An 18,374-nucleotide genomic window follows, 5' to 3' on the forward strand; every position below is an offset into this window, starting at 1 on the left:
CCCTGTTTGAAAAGTGTCTCAAAAGCAAGTGGCTTCCAAAGACACACTCTGAAAGACAAAGATACAAGACAAACATTTATTTTTGCCTAAACACATGTAAACACAACATGGTCATCATACTGTACATTTTGTATCACGTTTTATAAAGCTATATCTATTATATTGTTGTACAAAATCTAGAATTGAACAGTGTATCAGTATGTGTTAGATGAGTACTACATCCAGATGGAACATGTGTTTATTGGAGTGACAATATTATGGTGGGAAAGAAAGAATCATCGTTTAGTGAATGAGAAAACAAATGCAATTCTGAGAGAATGATTTCTAGAGAACGGACCACTGCCGTGTGACATTTAAAACTGAACTAAAGTACACTCAACTGTCCCACTTTTTTTTTACTCTGTTGCATGTTTGGGCTTTGTGAGACTGACGATCAGCCGAAGAGGAGAATCAAGTGGTAACCTGCTGAATCTGTAGAGAAAAAAATCCATTACTGACAAACAATGAAGTGCTGATGTGTGTTCGGCATCCATTTTGTCTCAACTTGTAAATGAGTGATGAGTGAAAAGGGACACAGACTGACCGTAGGGAGAAACTGTGAGACCAGCTGCTACAACATGCAGTGTAGTATTGGAAACATCTGGACTTCTTCCAGATATCTGGGGGAATTGTTATTGAAACATATTCTAAGTCTTGTCTCGAGGGAATGAACCATTTTGAACCATTGCAGGTGTGACTTCACTGAAATATCTCTTCAAATGGACAAACACAATACAAATGATAAAAACCTATTTTGTGGAAAATGTATATACAGCAATGTACAATCTTCCAAAAGGTTCTTCAGCTGTCCCCATAGGAGAACCATTTTTGGTTCCAGGGAGAACCCTTTTTGGTTCCACGTAGAACCCTGTGTGGAAAGTGTTCTACATGAAACCCAAAAGAGCTCTATCTGGAACCAAAAATAGTTCTTTGAAAGGGTTCTCCTATGGGGACAGCCGAAGAACCCTTTAAGGTTCTAGATAGCTCCTTTTTTTTCTTACGAGTGTACAGGGTGTTCATTTTTCAGTTGCGTCAGTATGTAAATCGAATCATTGTGCTCTCATCCACTGTGGCTCACGGCTCCTAATACGGTCGATATATTGTCTGTTAAAAACGTATTATTTGAATTGTATATATCTCTATAGTATACATTATACGTCATTTGGATGAGGTACAGTTGAAATGTACATTGGTCTACACATGTTTAATAATAGCTATCTGAATGTTCCCTTCCCTTCTCACCCTCCCTTATCCTAATATGATACTCCCTCACCCCTAATGTACAGTAATAATGTTAGTTATTTCCTTTGGGCCATTAGTTGATTGTTTAGTAGTTCTGGACAGTGAAGTTGAGTGTTAATATCACTGGCCACTCACTTATGAAGCTGTAAAATATTAACCATATTCAGTGGAGTTATGGTGTCATATTCAATTTTTAAATCAATTCAAATAAAATGTATGAAAAATGTTTCATGGCATTTTGTGTCCAGATTATTGAAATGATAGTGGTGTGGAGAAATGTATCACTTGTTTGGTCGGAATTGGAAATTACGCACATTAGGTTTTTATTTAGCTTTCATATTAAGCCTCCATAATTTCATATGAACATGCAATTACTTCAATCAGGATGAGTAAACATTACACATATTTGGACATCATTTCAAACTTTATTTTTTTAAATGTAGTCGATAATTAGGACAGGTCAACTCCAGTTGTAAACTACAATAACAGTTTTACTCAGAGTTCACCTGGAGAGCGGGGGAACTACAAAGTGAGGTATAATAGCAGGAGGACCAGAACTAATACTGGACACAACCTCTTACACACTAACAACTGTACAGTATCTAATGTATACAGTCATCTGACAATAGTTTACATCTTTCACTGTAGATAACATTAGAAAAGGAATTTCCTTTACATCAATGAGTACTTATGTTTCTTATTAACGTATTCCCTCAAATTGTTACAAAAGTTGTTAGCAATTTTTCTGTTGAGGGAACCAGCAAAATAACCTTTAAAACCCCAGTAAAGACATGAGGTTTTAACTTGAAGCTGCTTTAAATCAAGACATGCAAGAAAGGATGTTTTATTTGAGAATAATTTTGTCACCTCAAACAAAAAGGATGTTATGTAATATGAACAAAAATCCAATATATTTAGTTTTTCCAACAATGACACTGAAAAATGTTAAGGTAAGCATTTTAGTAAGAAATGCTTAATTTGTATTATTCACACAGAGTATTAAATCCCCTACAAGATTTTCCTATGAGAAATTAGGAAAGAAATACATATAAACCTACAGGACAAACAAATAGGAACCATGTTGAGATAGGGCAGTATAAGCATCAACTTCCACTTCCTGCTTCCCATGATGCACCACTAATCCATCAGGGTGCGTTCCCTCTTCTTCCCCTCCCGCTTCGGCTTCTTGGCATCTGCAAGAACAGGTGGGCATCAGGTTAGAATCTACATGCCTACTGTCACTTACCCTGCAGTCAGGTTTTAGAAGATTATAACCTGCCTTTCAGTCTTCCATGAAAAGTGAATTTGCTAGTTTTTCAGATATCATCAACCATTTGGGTTTTAGTAGAACATGTCATTGGTCATCAAACAGGGAATATCTTTTGCTATTTTTATTTGGGCCTTAACTGGCACTCCACTACAAGCTCCTGTCTCGCTCACTCATTCCCTGGGTGTGTTGCTAATCCTACCACTGGACTGAGGAGTGCAGGTTTACTGTGCATGTGGACAAACATGAAAAGTGCTTTATCATCGTCCCACAAGAGTGGCTTTAGTACCTGACAGCTGTGACAGGAACCACAGTCCATATCCCCTTCTCTGGTCTGATGAACAGGAGCAACATAACCCCCACACACACCCTCCATACATATATTCTGCTGTCTGTCTGTCTGTCTGTCTGTCTGTCTGTCTGTCTGTCTGTCTGTCTGTCTGTCTGTCTGTCTGTCTGTCTGTCTGTCTGTCTGTCTGTCTGTCTGTCTGTCTGTCTGTCTGTCTGTCTGTCTGTCTGTCTGTCTGTCTGTCTGTCTGTCTGTCTGTCTCGTCTGTCTGTCTGTCTGTCTGTCTGTCTGTCTGTCTGTCTGTCTGTCTGTCTGTCTGTCTGTCTGTCTGTCTGTCTGTCTGTCTGTCTGTCTGTCTGTCTGTCTGTCTGTCTGTCTGTCTGTCTGTCTGTCTGTCTGTCTGTGTTTAGAAGAGCGTGAGGAGGAAAGTAAACAGCAAGGAAAAGGCAGGACTCATCTAAAGTCTGTTTCCCCCAGGAGCTCCTATCATTGTAGATTACAGGGTGGGATGTTGTTGGTGGGCGGTAACAGACGAGGATGTCAACTGGCTAATCAACACCTGTTTGTTTTGTACCTGATCTAAAGCAAGTTCCCACCTGCCACTAATTTAAGATCCTCCCACGTCAATTTGTTGATGAAAGCCTCGCCACCCTCTCCAGCTATTCTGAGAAAAACGTCCTCAACATAAACAAACACTCCATCAATACTACTGTACGTTGCCGCTCCACTACAACATATTAGAACGATTCAAACTGGATTTAAATTTACAGCACATGAATCGATCTACTCACCACCAATGCAGCATTAGCCAATGTACAGTACCAAGCCAAGTCGTATACAGTACAATAAGCCATCAGCATTAAACATGAACAAAGTCATGTAAACATTGAGGAATCATTTCCTTATCCTTCACATGCCCTTTAGTAATCTATGTGAAACATCCTATCAGCAGTGGAGCATTCATGTGAAGAATGTGATGATAAGCAGCATATAATGTATTGTAAATCATCCCCATGCTAATGTTTTATCCCTAATAAATGAACATGCAATCCATCGGTAAATACAGAAGTAATGATTACTTACGTGTATAGAATTTACAAATCACTAATAAGTGGGTATAAATGAACCCGTTGTAAGGGTCGATATGCATCAGGCCAATGCACAGACCTAGAGATGACTCATGATTCACAAGTGTCTAACTGATTGATGATAGCCTACCAGATGTTGCCTGTGCTACTAACTTGCATAATGTGTGTGCAATCACTCGAATCCTCCTCAAATATAATGCTAACGTCAACGTCCCAGGGACCTGCTATCTAATCTATACATTTCTCATAAGCATACGGGTTGCGGACAAGCCGAGAGAGTTCTGTGAGTTTGGAGATTGGGACGTGGGTGTTCATACAAATCCACTGAAAATTGCTCCTCGCTCCATTTGTTTGGCCAGTTTTAATTTGTTTAACTGTGTTTTTGCCTGTGCCTTTGTCAGCACATTTGGCTCCCTAGGGAGACAGAGAGAATCACATTCCCTCTGCGAGCCCTGTCTGTGAGATTGGAGCTCTCACCATGCCGGAGTGCTTTCTGCTGCATAGGCACATTACTGTGTACTCTCTCCGCTCTCATTTCTGCCACCGCACTTTTAACACAGACTCATAATAATTAGAGCGGCTCGGAGAGAATGTGTTTTTAACCGGGATACCGTGAAACAGGCCGAGTGCAATAAGACTGAATTCTGTGTCTGAATGGGCTTTCTTGTACACAGAGACACAACAACACAGCCCTTCTCAGGGGAATGATAAACCGTCGCCGGCCCCAAAACAACTCCTTGACGGCAGCCACAGGGTTTTCATCACTATAAAGCCTTTTGTTTCCCCCCAAATCATCTCTGACATTCTCCGCTCCCCACTGTGGCTACCCTGCTCATTCTTCTGAGTAAGGAGCGAGGAGAATTCTACAGGTATTCATAATGTTTCATTTCTGCTTCATTTCTGTCGCTCTCTGTTTTCCGGCCTTTCCGTTTCATTCCGTGGGGCCCGTCTCTACCTGAGGTTAGACAAGGGAGAAGCTGACACTGAATCTCAGATCGCTCCCTTGCTGCTTTGCTGCATTGTCTCCTCAAGACTATAGGCCTGACAGATGTTTTCTCCATTGCTCCTGGCAGCAGCAGACAAGGTGGCTGTTTAGAATTGTAAATATGACTGGGTGGATATGGTGGCCCCAGCCGGAAGTGAGATAGTCCCTCGCTCTGTAGCCGGGGTTCATTACAAGTCCTCTGATCCCTCCTTTGTGACTCTGACTGGCCTGGAATCCCCTTCCAACACACACAAACACACACAGAGGCAAGCGCACACACACACACACACACACACACACACACACACACACACACACACACACACACACACACACACACACACCACACACACACGCACTCACACACACACACGCACTCACACACACTCACACACACAAACATTGTCAGCCTCTCTGTTTCCCAGTAACCCTTTAGCTTACCAGGGCTTATCTGTCAAATGGCAGACATGGGAAATCATACTCTCAGATAGCAGGTCTTTCTTTTCAACTCTCTCCATTCTTCTTCTCCACCATCATCCCTCCCTCTTTTCACACTGTGGTTCTCACCCTCCCCAGGGCAGTAGGCCCGACTTAAAACAGGACTGGCCTCCATCACACAGGATTCATTTGGGAGTATATGATCATTCATACAGGTACAGTGCTATGCAATCCTGCTCATGTGCTTGCGCACACACACACACACACACACACACACACACACACACACACACACACACACACACACACACACACACACACACACACACACACACACACACACACACACACACACACACACACACACACACACACACACACACACACACACACACACACACACACACAGAATAGAGATTACGATTAAATGTTAATCACTGAAGAAATCATGTTATTTCTGTGTCACCTTGCTATTTCTGTCACTGAAATGCATGTGCACTGAAGAAATACACCATCACAAATATGCTTTTAATTTGGATCAGATTCCTTACATGTGACATCCTAAATAGGCTTTGCTCGGATTATGTGTAAAGATATTGTAGTTTTTTTCGAGAGCCATTAACCAAGCCAGGGGTTCCACTCCACTGTCAATCTGACATGTTTTTTCTGTCACAGTGAGTCTTACAGTCTTACCAGCTTTTTACCCTTTTGATTTCCCTAACTCCCAGGTTATTAGGATGCGAGGGAAACTTGAATTGAACCCAAAATCACAATCAGATTGACAGGGGTGAGTGTTTTTCTCTGTCCTCGAGCAGGAAAACTGTCTTAACTATAAGCAACCTGCCTGAAACACAATGAGGCTCTGGTCCAGTCGCTCCTGGAGAGTCTGTTCTGTTCTGGCACACCCTCTCATATAGCAGATTACTGCTGCCAAATCTACCCTGATTCCAGTTTCACACTCTCAACATATCACCACTGTAGCCTACTTCTCAAAACGCAGTCAGATTGGACACAATGTACACACTAGCCCCATGAGTCCTTTACTGGCAACATCGTGCAGCATTCATTCGATGTTTAAACAACTTCTGTTCTCACTTGATTGGTTTTAACAGTGGGAGTCATCAGCTAAATAACAGACAAGTGGCAGTTTATGTGGGGAAAATAGATGAAAATCTTTGTGTTGTCTTCTACATGTTGGTAACATTCTGTCACTGTATTAATGATGGAGCACTGAACTGAAGTATTCATCTGATTTACTTTTGGAACATTTTGTCAAGTTTGGACATGAGATCTTATAACAAACTGAATGGCAAAAAATGTTTTATGTTAAACATGGTTTGACGAATGATGAATGGCAATGTTCATCAGCGCATTGAATGAAGTAGTTAGACAAACAGGGCTAACTGTGACTCACCTAAATATTGAATATGCAATTTAATTGATATCAAAATATCATTATTCTATTAAGATACTCATTTAGTTCATTGTATCAGACAGGTGAAATGAACCAAGACTAAATACATTAGAAATCTATAATGTCTGTTGGGCGAAATGCCAACTAAAACCACAATCTGCAATCCCTGCATGTCACGTTCTGCGATCTGTAGTTCTGTTTGGACAAACTCACATGACCATCTCAGTCTCACTGCTTTACATAATTGAAAGAGAAAAATCAATGTTTCTTGACGTCTCCTGTTGTCTTCTTTAAATGGGTGAGTCTAGATGTCTACTGGCAGTTACTGAGAGAATGCAGCATTACATTTTCATACTTGACTGCTCAATACTTGTATTTACCTTAGTTCACCCTAGTTGAAGAGTTATAGAAATCACTCCCACTGAACATTTTAGGCTCAGTGAAGGGGCTAATTCCACCATCGTGGAGCTGGATTAAACATGAATCTCTGACAAGTCTAGCACTATCGCAGAATGAATCATTCAGCAGGATGTGGCGTCTTCAGCAGGATGTCATTGGCGTGAGCTGTGAAAGTACTGCCAAATAATATGCTAATAAATATACGTTAGCAAGGTTAAAGGAAGAAAAAAGTTGACTGAAAGTGGCGACGTGCTTTAAATATGAAGCATAAAGGGAGCAGGTGAAAATGGTCCTTTTCTGACGGTTTAATTACCCGAAAGTAATATCATCTTCCAACGCTTCCGCACATTTATGGAGATTCACTCTCCAATGTATTGACTATTGTGTTTAAAATGGATCCTTTAACTTTGTGTTTTGTCCTCTCCAACCATGTACAGTACCAGTCAAAAGTTTGGACACACCTACTCATTCAAGGCTTTTTCTTTATTTTGACTATTTTCTACATTGTAGAATAATAGTGAAGCCATTAAAACTATGAAATAACACATATGGAATCATGTAGTAACCAAAAAAAGTGTTAAACAAATCCAAATATATTTTATAGTAGCCACCCTTTAAAGTAGCCACCCTTTGCCTTGATGAAAGCTTTGCATTCTCTCAACCAGCTTCATAAGGTAGTCACCTGGAATGCATTTCAAAGTGTGCCTTGTTAAAAGTACATTTGTTGAATTTCTTTCCTTCTTAATGCATTTGAGCCAATCTGTTGTGTTGTGACAAGGTAGGGGTGGTATACAGAAGATAGCACTATTTGGTAAAAGACCAAGTCCATATTATGGCAAGAACAGCACAAATAAGCAAAGAGAAACGACAGTCCATCATTACTTCAAGGTCAGTCAATACGGAACATTTCATGAACTTTGAAAGTTTCATCAAGCACATTCGCAAAAACCATCAAGTGCTATGATAAAACTGGCTCTCATGAGGACCGCCACAGGAAAGGAAGACCCAGTTATCTCTGCTGCAGAGGATAAGGGTTCCTGAGTGGCACAGAGTCTAAGGCACTGCATCTCAGTGCTAGAGGCATCATTACATACCCTGGTTTGATCCCGGGCTGTATAAAACCGGCCGTGATCGTAAGTCCCATAGGGCGGCGCCCAGCATTATCCAGGTTAAGGGAGGGTTTGGCCAGGGTAGGCCATCATTGTAAAATAAGAATTTTTTTTTAACTGACCTGCCTAGTTAAATAAAGGTTAAATAAAAAAATTAAAAAAAATAAGTTAATTAGAATTACCAGCCTCAGAAATTGCAGCCCAAATAAATGCTTCACTGAGTTCAAGTAACAGACACATCTCAGCACCAACTGTTCACAGGAGACAGCTAGAATCAGGCCTTCATGGTTGAATTGCTGCAAAGATACCATTACTAAAGGACACCAATAATAAGAAGAGACTTGCTTGGGCCAAGAAACACGAGCAATGGACATTAGAACGGTGGAAATCTGTCCTTTGGTCTGATGCATTCTGTAGCGACACGCCATCCCATCTGGTTTGTGCTTAGTGGGACTATCATTTGTTTTCAACAGGACAATGACCTAACACACCTCCAGGCTGTGTAAGGGCTATTTGACCAAGAAGGAGTGTGATGGAGTGCTGCATCAGATGACCTGGCCTCCACAATCACCCGACCTCAACCCAATTGAGATGGTTTGGGATGAGTTGGACCGCAGAGTGAAGGAAAAGCAGCCAACAAGTGCTCAATATATGTGGGAACTCCATCAAGACTGTTGGAAAAGCATTCCAAGTGAAGCTGGTTGAGAGAATGTGTGTGCAAAGCTGTCATCAAGGCAAAGCATGGCTACTTTGAAGAATCTAAAATATAACAAATATTTTGATTTGTTTAACACTTTTTATGGTTATTACATGATTCCATGTGTTATTTCATAGTGTTGATGTCTTCACTATAATTGTACAATGTAGAAAATAGTCAAAATAAAGAAAAACCCTTGAATGAGTAGGTGTGTCCAAACTTTTGACTGGTACTGTATATAGATTTTTAGCCTAGTGATATATTGACTGGTACCTACACTATTTCCTGGTATTGTAAGTTAAGCATTCACTAAACATGTGTTCCCTTTGCAGGGGTTTAGCTTACAATTCAAATCCCTCAGGATATACACTACTGGTAAAGACATATATGTACTATATATGTAAATCTATGGCTTTGCTGGTATGCTCTCCCACACTCCCCCTCATTCTACCTTGCAGCTTGGTCTTGGGGATCTTGCCGCAGGGCTTGGTGGCGCTCACTGTGTTAGGACAGGTAGCATCCATGAGAGCGCGTTTCAGCACCCCTGTCCGGTTCTTTTTCCCCGTCGCCATGTCACACTCTCCCCAGGCCTGGAAGTCATACTTGCATTCACCTGCAGAGAGATGGTTACAACAGACATACATGTACAATACAAAACACACATTTTACAGGATTGTTACAGACATACCTAATGTTTATACACTACCGTTCAAAAGCTTGGGGTCACTTAGAAATGCCTTGTTTTTTAAAGAAAAGTACATTTTTTGTCCATTAAAATAACATGAATAATTGGGATCGGTGTCCCTTCCACGGGACGGTTGAGCTAACGTAGGCTAATGCGATTAGCATGAGGTTGTAAGTAACAAGAACATTTCCCAGGACATAGACATATCTGATATTGGCAGAAAGCTACAATTCTTGTTAATCTAACTGCACTGTCCAATTTACAGTAGCTATTACAGTGAAATAATGCCATGCTGTTGTTTGAGGAAAGTGCACAATTTTGAACATGAAAAGTTAATAATAAACAAATTAGGCACATTTGGGCAGTCTTGATACAAAATGTTGAGCAGAAATGCAATGGTTCATTGGAATAGGGTCTAAAACGTTGCACATACACTGATGCCATCTAGTGGCCAAAATCTAAATTGCACCTGGGCTGGAATAATACATTATGGCCTTTCTCTTGCATTTCAAAGATGATGGTACAAAGAAAATACAAAAGAACGGTTGGTTTTTTCTTTGTATTGTCTTTTACCAGATCTATTGTGTTATATTCTACTACATTCCTTTCACATTTCCATAAACTTCAACGTTTTTCCTTTCAAATGGTACCAAGAATATGCATATCCTTGCTTCAGGGCCTGAGCTACAGGCAGCTAGTTTTGGGTATGTCTTTTTAGGCGAAAATTGAAAAAAAGGGGCTAATCCTTGATCAGAAATACAGTGTAGACATTGTTCATGTTTTAAATGACTATTGTAGCTGTAAATGGCAGATTTTTTTATGGAATTTCTACATAGGCATACAGAGGCCCATTATCAGCAACCATCACGCCTGTGTTCCAATGGCACGTTGTGTTAGCTAATCCGAGTTTATCATTTTAAATGGCTAATTGATCATTAGAAAACCCTTTTGCAATTATGTTAGCACAGCTGAAAACTGTTGTGCTGATTAAAGAAGTAATAAAACTGGCCTTCTTTAGACTAGTTGACTATCTGGAGCATCAGCATTTGTGGGTTCGATTACAGGCTCAAAATGGCCAGAAACAAATAACTTTCTTCTGAAACTCGTCAGTCTGTTCTTGTTCTGAGAAATGAAGGCTATTCCATGTAAGAAATTGCCAAGAAACTGAAAATCTCGTACAACGCTGTGTACGACTCCCTTCACAGAACAGCTCAAACTGGCTCTACCACCTAGCTAATGTTAGAGTTAGCCACTTAGCCACCTAGTTAACATTCACAACGAATTAGAATAATTAACATATCATACGTATTGCAGATTTGTAATATATTATATGAATTGCAATTCATAACATATCATACGAATTGTAATTTGTAACATATCATAGAAAATGGATGGACAGCCACAAATGAATACATACCATATCAAACTAATTTGAGTGTCCCAGATTTGTAATTTCTATGTTACGTTTACCCCTAAGTCCAGGTTGCTTGTGTTATGGTGATTGTAGCACCCAGAAGACATCCCATAGGTTTAATACAGCTGATCAAGCAGAAAATTAAATGTAATTACATTTTTCGGCCTAGAATTAGCAATTAAGACCTGGACCCTCAAGCTCAGAGAGCTGCTGTTCTGGAACATCCTTTCTTTTACTGGAAAAGGTCATTCTTTTCATATAATGTCTGATTAATTTTAGTTTTATCCATTAAATAATCTGATCTTTTCCTCAAAAACACCAGAACCGGTAATATTTGCAAAAATATTTACATTCCAACTATTCTCAGCCCCAGGACTTTCTTTATCAACCACCAACTAGTGCACCGTGTTATTAGCCAGTGTATGGATTTCCCTGCCAAGACCGGATTGTCTCCTTTATGCTCCATTTTGCCCAGTTTCTCCACTCTGAAGATTCCATCTGTCTTTCCCATACACAGACAGTCTGGCATTCTCTGCCTTTCAAAGAGGGCCTCCACTCTCTCACTTTATCTTTTATTCTCTTTATGGAAGGAAAACGTTTAAGCAGTCTACAGGTTGGATTTCATTAAGGATCTTATTTTACATTATAGTCAGTCCTCCTTAAACTCCTCCCCCAAGGATGCAGGGCAGTTCCAGGAAAGGATAGCCATGCCCCGTTCTTGTGTGTAAGAATGTGTCTGCATTCGTGTGTGTGTGTGTGCGTGTTTGTGTGTCTGTTTGTGTGTCTGTCATCCCTCCATCCCTCTCTCCCTTCCTTTTGTTGGACTCTGGCGTAGCTCCCTCTTGGCTGTGACACTCGTTTCCCTACTCCTCTCAGATAAAAGCTTGGGCCGCTGTCACCTGGCTCTGAATTCCCAGGGCACTCGGCTGAGGGGAGCAGGGGGGGGGGGATGAGGAGGGGTTGACAGGACCATTGTTCTGGGAATTCTACAGGGTTCTTCAAAACAGAGTGCTCTAAAAGCGTGTGCCTCTGTACCTATAATTTGGCAGTGAACACATGTAGCATATGGGCATGTGTGAACCTTACTCCTCAGCCTGAAGTGTCCCCACTTGCGCCAGAGAATAGCTAGCTTTTCATGTGGCGCTGACTGGTAAGACACTTCAGGTGGGTGGTCACGTGTGCTAGCAAAGCAGAGATCTTGGGTTCAAGCCTGAGCGTGAGCTGAATGAGGAGTAAGTGGTGCTCTATAAGCAAGTAGCCCATGCTCTGTTTGGATATGACACACATCTCTGCTGTATACACCCAGGCTGTAATTTCCTGAACCAGGCCATCATTCTCTGGGGATGTCCATTCACTGAATTGGAAGCAAAACTGAAATCCTACTCCATTGAGTAGCAGAATGTTTTCCCCTTTAATGGACATGGACACACAACAAAAAATATGACTAAAAGCATGACATAAAGTCCCTAGACAGGTCATGTTCGTGCTGTATTGTAAATGTGTTTTGAGTCCGCTCCCCATGACCACACACACACCTCCAAATTGCTTCTTCCAGTTACAGGGGATCTTGCAGCGCTGGGTCTTGATGGTCTGCTTGCAGTCGGTGCCAGTGCGTGTGCCTTCCCTGGTGCCCAGGCCGCAGTCACCCTCATTGGCCACGCACACACTCCACTGCCACTCCCCACAGTCCGACTTACGCTCCTTCTTCCCTGCAGGATCACACACACACACACACCCAACCTATTACAGCAGTCATGTCTGGGACATAATTATGTGGGCTGTAATTAGGCCAGGCTAGAGGTACACTACCACCGTGAAAGGTCAAAGTATTCAAATATATAAAGCACCGAGATATGCATCTGTCATTGTGAGTCTGCAGTGAGCCCCCCTGCTTAAAGTGTATTATACACAAATCTGACCTGATTTGAGATTTACATCAAATTACCATTCATACCTTGTAGCAGGTACTGTAATAGGAGATCCCTCTCCATCCACATATCATCTGTCTGTCTGACTGCTACCAATCTGCTGGTGTTTCTCACCTTGTTTCTCAGCTTTCCCCCCCTCGCCTGCTGTCACTGTGAGGACCAGGAGGGCCATGACGGCCAGAAGCGTCCATTGCTGCTGTCCTGTCATGCTAGGAGAGAGGGAGAACAGACACAGAGGAATAACAAGTACAGCAACATATGTAACTCTGTGGGAGACATTCCATCGAAGGCCTCCCCTTCACCACCCTCTCATTTCTTCAGATGAAGGGGCAGACCTGACAAAGAACCACAGCATGCCCCTACTTACACGTATGCTTCACAGTTACAGGTGAAGGCAAGCTCAGGCTCTTTGTGGAATAAACGGTTGTTATTTGCCACAATGGGCTGCTGTGTGCTGCACTGTGCTCGTGTCTACAGACGTGTATGATGACATGGGGAAATTATAGGCTGTCAGACAATGATACAGATGATTTGGAAATAGAAATACACCTTTTTTGCATGTACTTTATGAATAGACTAACTGTTTCCCCTCCAGGCGCTCTCCGGCCTCCCAGCGGCCCAATAAAGAGAAGCACCGCTCTAATCGCGGGTGCTGCTGTGCTAGGGAACTCTGGGTGGTGGAATTAGCGCATTCATTCCCTCTTTTCACTTTCCCCCTGTTTATTTTGGAGATACCCTAAAACCCACAGAAGGGGAATCAGCGTGAGATTTAAGCAATTACCAAGCGTCTTGGATGCCAAAATGCTCCACTGTGTCCAAATTACTGCAAAAGGTACAGCCTGGCGGGGAAATCATTTACATTCGGCAATTTTAATTAATCATGAGCTGACATGGCTCTTACCGCCGCCCTGGTGCACTTGGCCCTGTATTTTTAGTCCTCTCCAGTTTGAGACTGCAGAAGTTGATGCACCCCACGTCTATCAGCGATGTAGGCAACGTGATAATCAATTTAAAAAGATGCCATTCAAACTCTCTCCTTAATTTTATTATTAGCCATTGTTAATAGAGTGTTCACTGGTTGAATTCACGTCTGCTCTCAGTGCATCTAAATTTAATGAGTCTACTCTGAGTTTAACTCATCTGAACCCTTACAATACAGGGCTTGAACCCCCAACAGTGGAAGCATACGGCATACCCACATTAATTGAGAGGCAGAATAACATTTGATTGGATTTGAGGACCCCTTTAGACAGACTGTTTTCTTGCCAGAAGCAGTTTTGTGTCAGTCAAACTGCTCAGTCAATGTTCCATTCCTCGCTCTATTCCGAGAAAAATCTTGTTAGTCCAATAGCTTTGATCGTTTCTAAAAAAATAGACAACCTGCGAGGTCTAAAGTATTTTCTGAGAAATTCCCCAATCATACTCCAGGTTTGCAACCAACCCATTTTGGAAGCTACGACATTGTGACTTCTCAAAGAAGAAGTCTTTCCCTTTAATGATTCATAAGCAGTCTGCTGATGAGTTACAGTCCAGGAGTAGTTGAGGAAGGCTACAGGTTAAAGGGGGATATCAACCTCCTGCAGCGTTCAGTACATTATGTTCAGACAGCATAGTATGCTGAGGGGTAGACTACAGTGTTCCCCTCATTGCAATGGAATCAAGTGTTCCTCCTTTCACTCACTGGCGCTGTGCATGAAATATTTACACCAAATCCCTTTCTGTCTCTCAGAGAATGACAACACTTTCCATAATGGATGAATGGATTGATTCAGTACACTTGACTTTTAGATGCTACATACGCATCTCCATTGTAAACGTTTACAAAAAAAAACTAATTAGGCTTAAATGCCTTGCTCAAGGGCACATCGAATTTCCACCTTGTTGGCTCGGATATTCAAACCAGCAACCTTTTGGTTACTGGCCCCACTACTATAGAGCCCAATCGATAATACCTGAGTTGTCAGATGCTGTACACACCATGCATACTGTACCATACCCAGGATATCGTATGATATTTCACTGTATTTGGGGATAAAGTTACGATTTTTTGCAGCCTTGAACCCTGTGAAAAGTAATGTGGGTTTGACTTCCTAAGGTGCTACTTCACCCGCATTGGCCCATAGTGAGATCCAAACTGAGGTAAATAATCTGACAGACTAACAGCCAGGAAACATTGAGCCAGAAGAAAAAAAGATCAACGCACCGTTGATTCTTGAATCAAACCCTGTTCTGTCCTCTGTTTTTTCTCACTATCCCTCCCAACACCCATAGATCATTTCAAATAGTGGGATTTATATCTTCTCATGTCACAACCAGACACCCTATAACAGTGGGATTTATATCTCCTCATATCACAACCAGACACCCTATAACAGTGGGATTTATATCTCATATCACAACCAGACACCCTATAACAGTGGGATTTATATCTCCTCATATCACAACCAGACACCCTATAACAGTGGGATTTATATCTTCTCATGTCACAACCAGACACCCTATAACAGTGGGATTTATATCTTCTCATATCACAACCAGACACCCTATAACAGTGGGATTTATATCTCCTCATATCACAACCAGACACCCTATAACAGTGGGATTTATATCTCCTCATATCACAACCAGACACCCTATAACAGTGGGATTTATATCTCCTCATATCACAACCAGACACCCTATAACAGTGGGATTTATATCTCCTCATATCACAACCAGACACCCTATAACAGTGGGATTTATATCTTCTCATATCACAACCAGACACCCTATAACAGTGGGATTTATATCTTCTCATGTCACAACCAGACACCCTATAACAGTGGGATTTATATCTCCTCATATCACAACCAGACACCCCTATAACAGTGGGATTTATATCTCCTCATATCACAACCAGACACCCTATAACAGTGGGATTTATATCTCCTCATATCACAACCAGACACCCTATAACAGTGGGATTTATATCTCCTCATATCACAACCAGACACCCTATAACAGTGGGATTTATATCTCCTCATATCACAACCAGACACCCTATAACAGTGGGATTTATATCTTCTCATGTCACAACCAGACACCCTATAACAGTGGGATTTATATCTCCTCATATCACAACCAGACACCCTATAACAGTGGGATTTAGATCTCCTCATATCACAACCAGACACTATAACAGTGGGATTTATATCTTCTCATATCACAACCAGACACCCTATAACAGTGGGATTTATATCTCCTCATATCACAACCAGACACCCTATAACAGTGGGATTTATATCTCCTCATATCACAACCAGGCACCCTATAACAGTGGGATTTATATCTCCTCATATCACAACCAGACACCCTATAACAGTGGGATTTATATCTTCTCATATCACAACCAGACACCCTATAACAGTGGGATTTATATCTTCTCATGTCACAACCAGACACCCTATAACAGTGGGATTTATATCTTCTCATATCACAACCAGACACCCTATAACAGTGGGATTTATATCTTCTCATGTCACAACCAGACACCCTATAACAGTGGGATTTATATCTCCTCATATCACAACCAGACACCCTATAACAGTGGGATTTATATCTCCTCATATCACAACCAGACACCCTATAACAGTGGGATTTATATCTCCTCATATCACAACCAGACACCCTATAACAGTGGGATTTATATCTCCTCATATCACAACCAGACACCCTATAACAGTGGGATTTATATCTTCTCATGTCACAACCAGACACCCTATAACAGTGGGATTTATATCTCCTCATATCACAACCAGACACCCTATAACAGTGGGATTTATATCTCCTCATATCACAACCAGACACCCTATAACAGTGGGATTTATATCTCCTCATATCACAACCAGACACCCTATAACAGTGGGATTTATATCTCCTCATATCACAACCAGACACCCTATAACAGTGGGATTTATATCTCCTCATATCACAACCAGACACCCTATAACAGTGGGATTTATATCTCCTCATATCACAACCAGACACCCTATAACAGTGGGATTTATATCTCCTCATATCACAACCAGACACCCTATAACAGTGGGATTTATATCTCCTCATATCACAACCAGACACCCTATAACAGTGGGATTTATATCTCCTCATATCACAACCAGACACCCTATAACAGTGGGATTTATATCTTCTCATATCACAACCAGACACCCTATAACAGTGGGATTTATATCTCCTCATATCACAACCAGACACCCTATAACAGTGGGATTTATATCTCCTCATATCACAACCAGACACCCTATAACAGTGGGATTTATATCTCCTCATATCACAACCAGACACCCTATAACAGTGGGATTTATATCTCCTCATATCACAACCAGACACCCTATAACAGTGGGATTTATATCTCCTCATATCACAACCAGACACCCTATAACAGTGGGATTTATATCTTCTCATGTCACAACCAGACACCCTATAACAGTGGGATTTATATCTCCTCATATCACAACCAGACACCCTATAACAGTGGGATTTATATCTCCTCATATCACAACCAGACACCCTATAACAGTGGGATTTATATCTTCTCATATCACAACCAGACACCCTATAACAGTGGGATTTATATCTCCTCATATCACAACCAGACACCCTATAACAGTGGGATTTATATCTCCTCATATCACAACCAGGCACCCTATAACAGTGGGATTTATATCTCCTCATATCACAACCAGACACCCTATAACAGTGGGATTTATATCTCCTCATATCACAACCAGACACCCTATAACAGTGGGATTTATATCTCCTCATATCACAACCAGACACCCTATAACAGTGGGATTTATATCTCCTCATATCACAACCAGACACCCTATAACAGTGGGATTTATATCTCCTCATATCACAACCAGACACCCTATAACAGTGGGATTTATATCTCCTCATATCACAACCAGACACCCTATAACAGTGGGATTTATATCTCCTCATGTCACAACCAGACACCCTATAACAGTGGGATTTATATCTCCTCATATCACAACCAGACACCCTATAACAGTGGGATTTAGATCTCCTCATATCACAACCAGACACTATAACAGTGGGATTTATATCTCCTCATATCACAACCAGACACCCTATAACAGTGGGATTTATATCTCCTCATATCACAACCAGACACCCTATAACAGTGGGATTTATATCTCCTCATATCACAACCAGGCACCCTATAACAGTGGGATTTATATCTCCTCATATCACAACCAGACACCCTATAACAGTGGGATTTATATCTTCTCATATCACAACCAGACACCCTATAACAGTGGGATTTATATCTCCTCATGTCACAACCAGACACCCTATA

The 18,374-nt window shown here is 41.3% G+C and overlaps 1 protein-coding gene across 3 annotated transcripts in view; it reads right to left on the reverse strand.

Moving 5' to 3' along the window:
• Positions 1–1,686: 1,686 nt before the first annotated feature.
• The window catches only part of ptn (pleiotrophin), a 52,311-nt gene continuing 35,623 nt past the window's right edge, over positions 1,687–18,374 (reverse strand). For 2 of the 3 annotated variants that reach the window (XM_014153494.2, XM_014153495.2), the window contains exons 2-5: positions 13,109–13,203; positions 12,602–12,775; positions 9,419–9,580; positions 1,687–2,474 (exon numbers count right to left, since the gene is read on the reverse strand). In XM_014153494.2, coding sequence (XP_014008969.1) covers positions 2,419–2,474; positions 9,419–9,580; positions 12,602–12,775; positions 13,109–13,203 — 487 coding nt within the window. In that variant the 3' untranslated portion in view covers positions 1,687–2,418. 3 annotated transcript variants of the gene reach the window in all.

Source organism: Salmo salar, chromosome ssa17 (genome assembly GCF_905237065.1).
Source record: "Salmo salar chromosome ssa17, Ssal_v3.1, whole genome shotgun sequence".
NCBI lineage: Eukaryota > Metazoa > Chordata > Actinopteri > Salmoniformes > Salmonidae > Salmo > Salmo salar.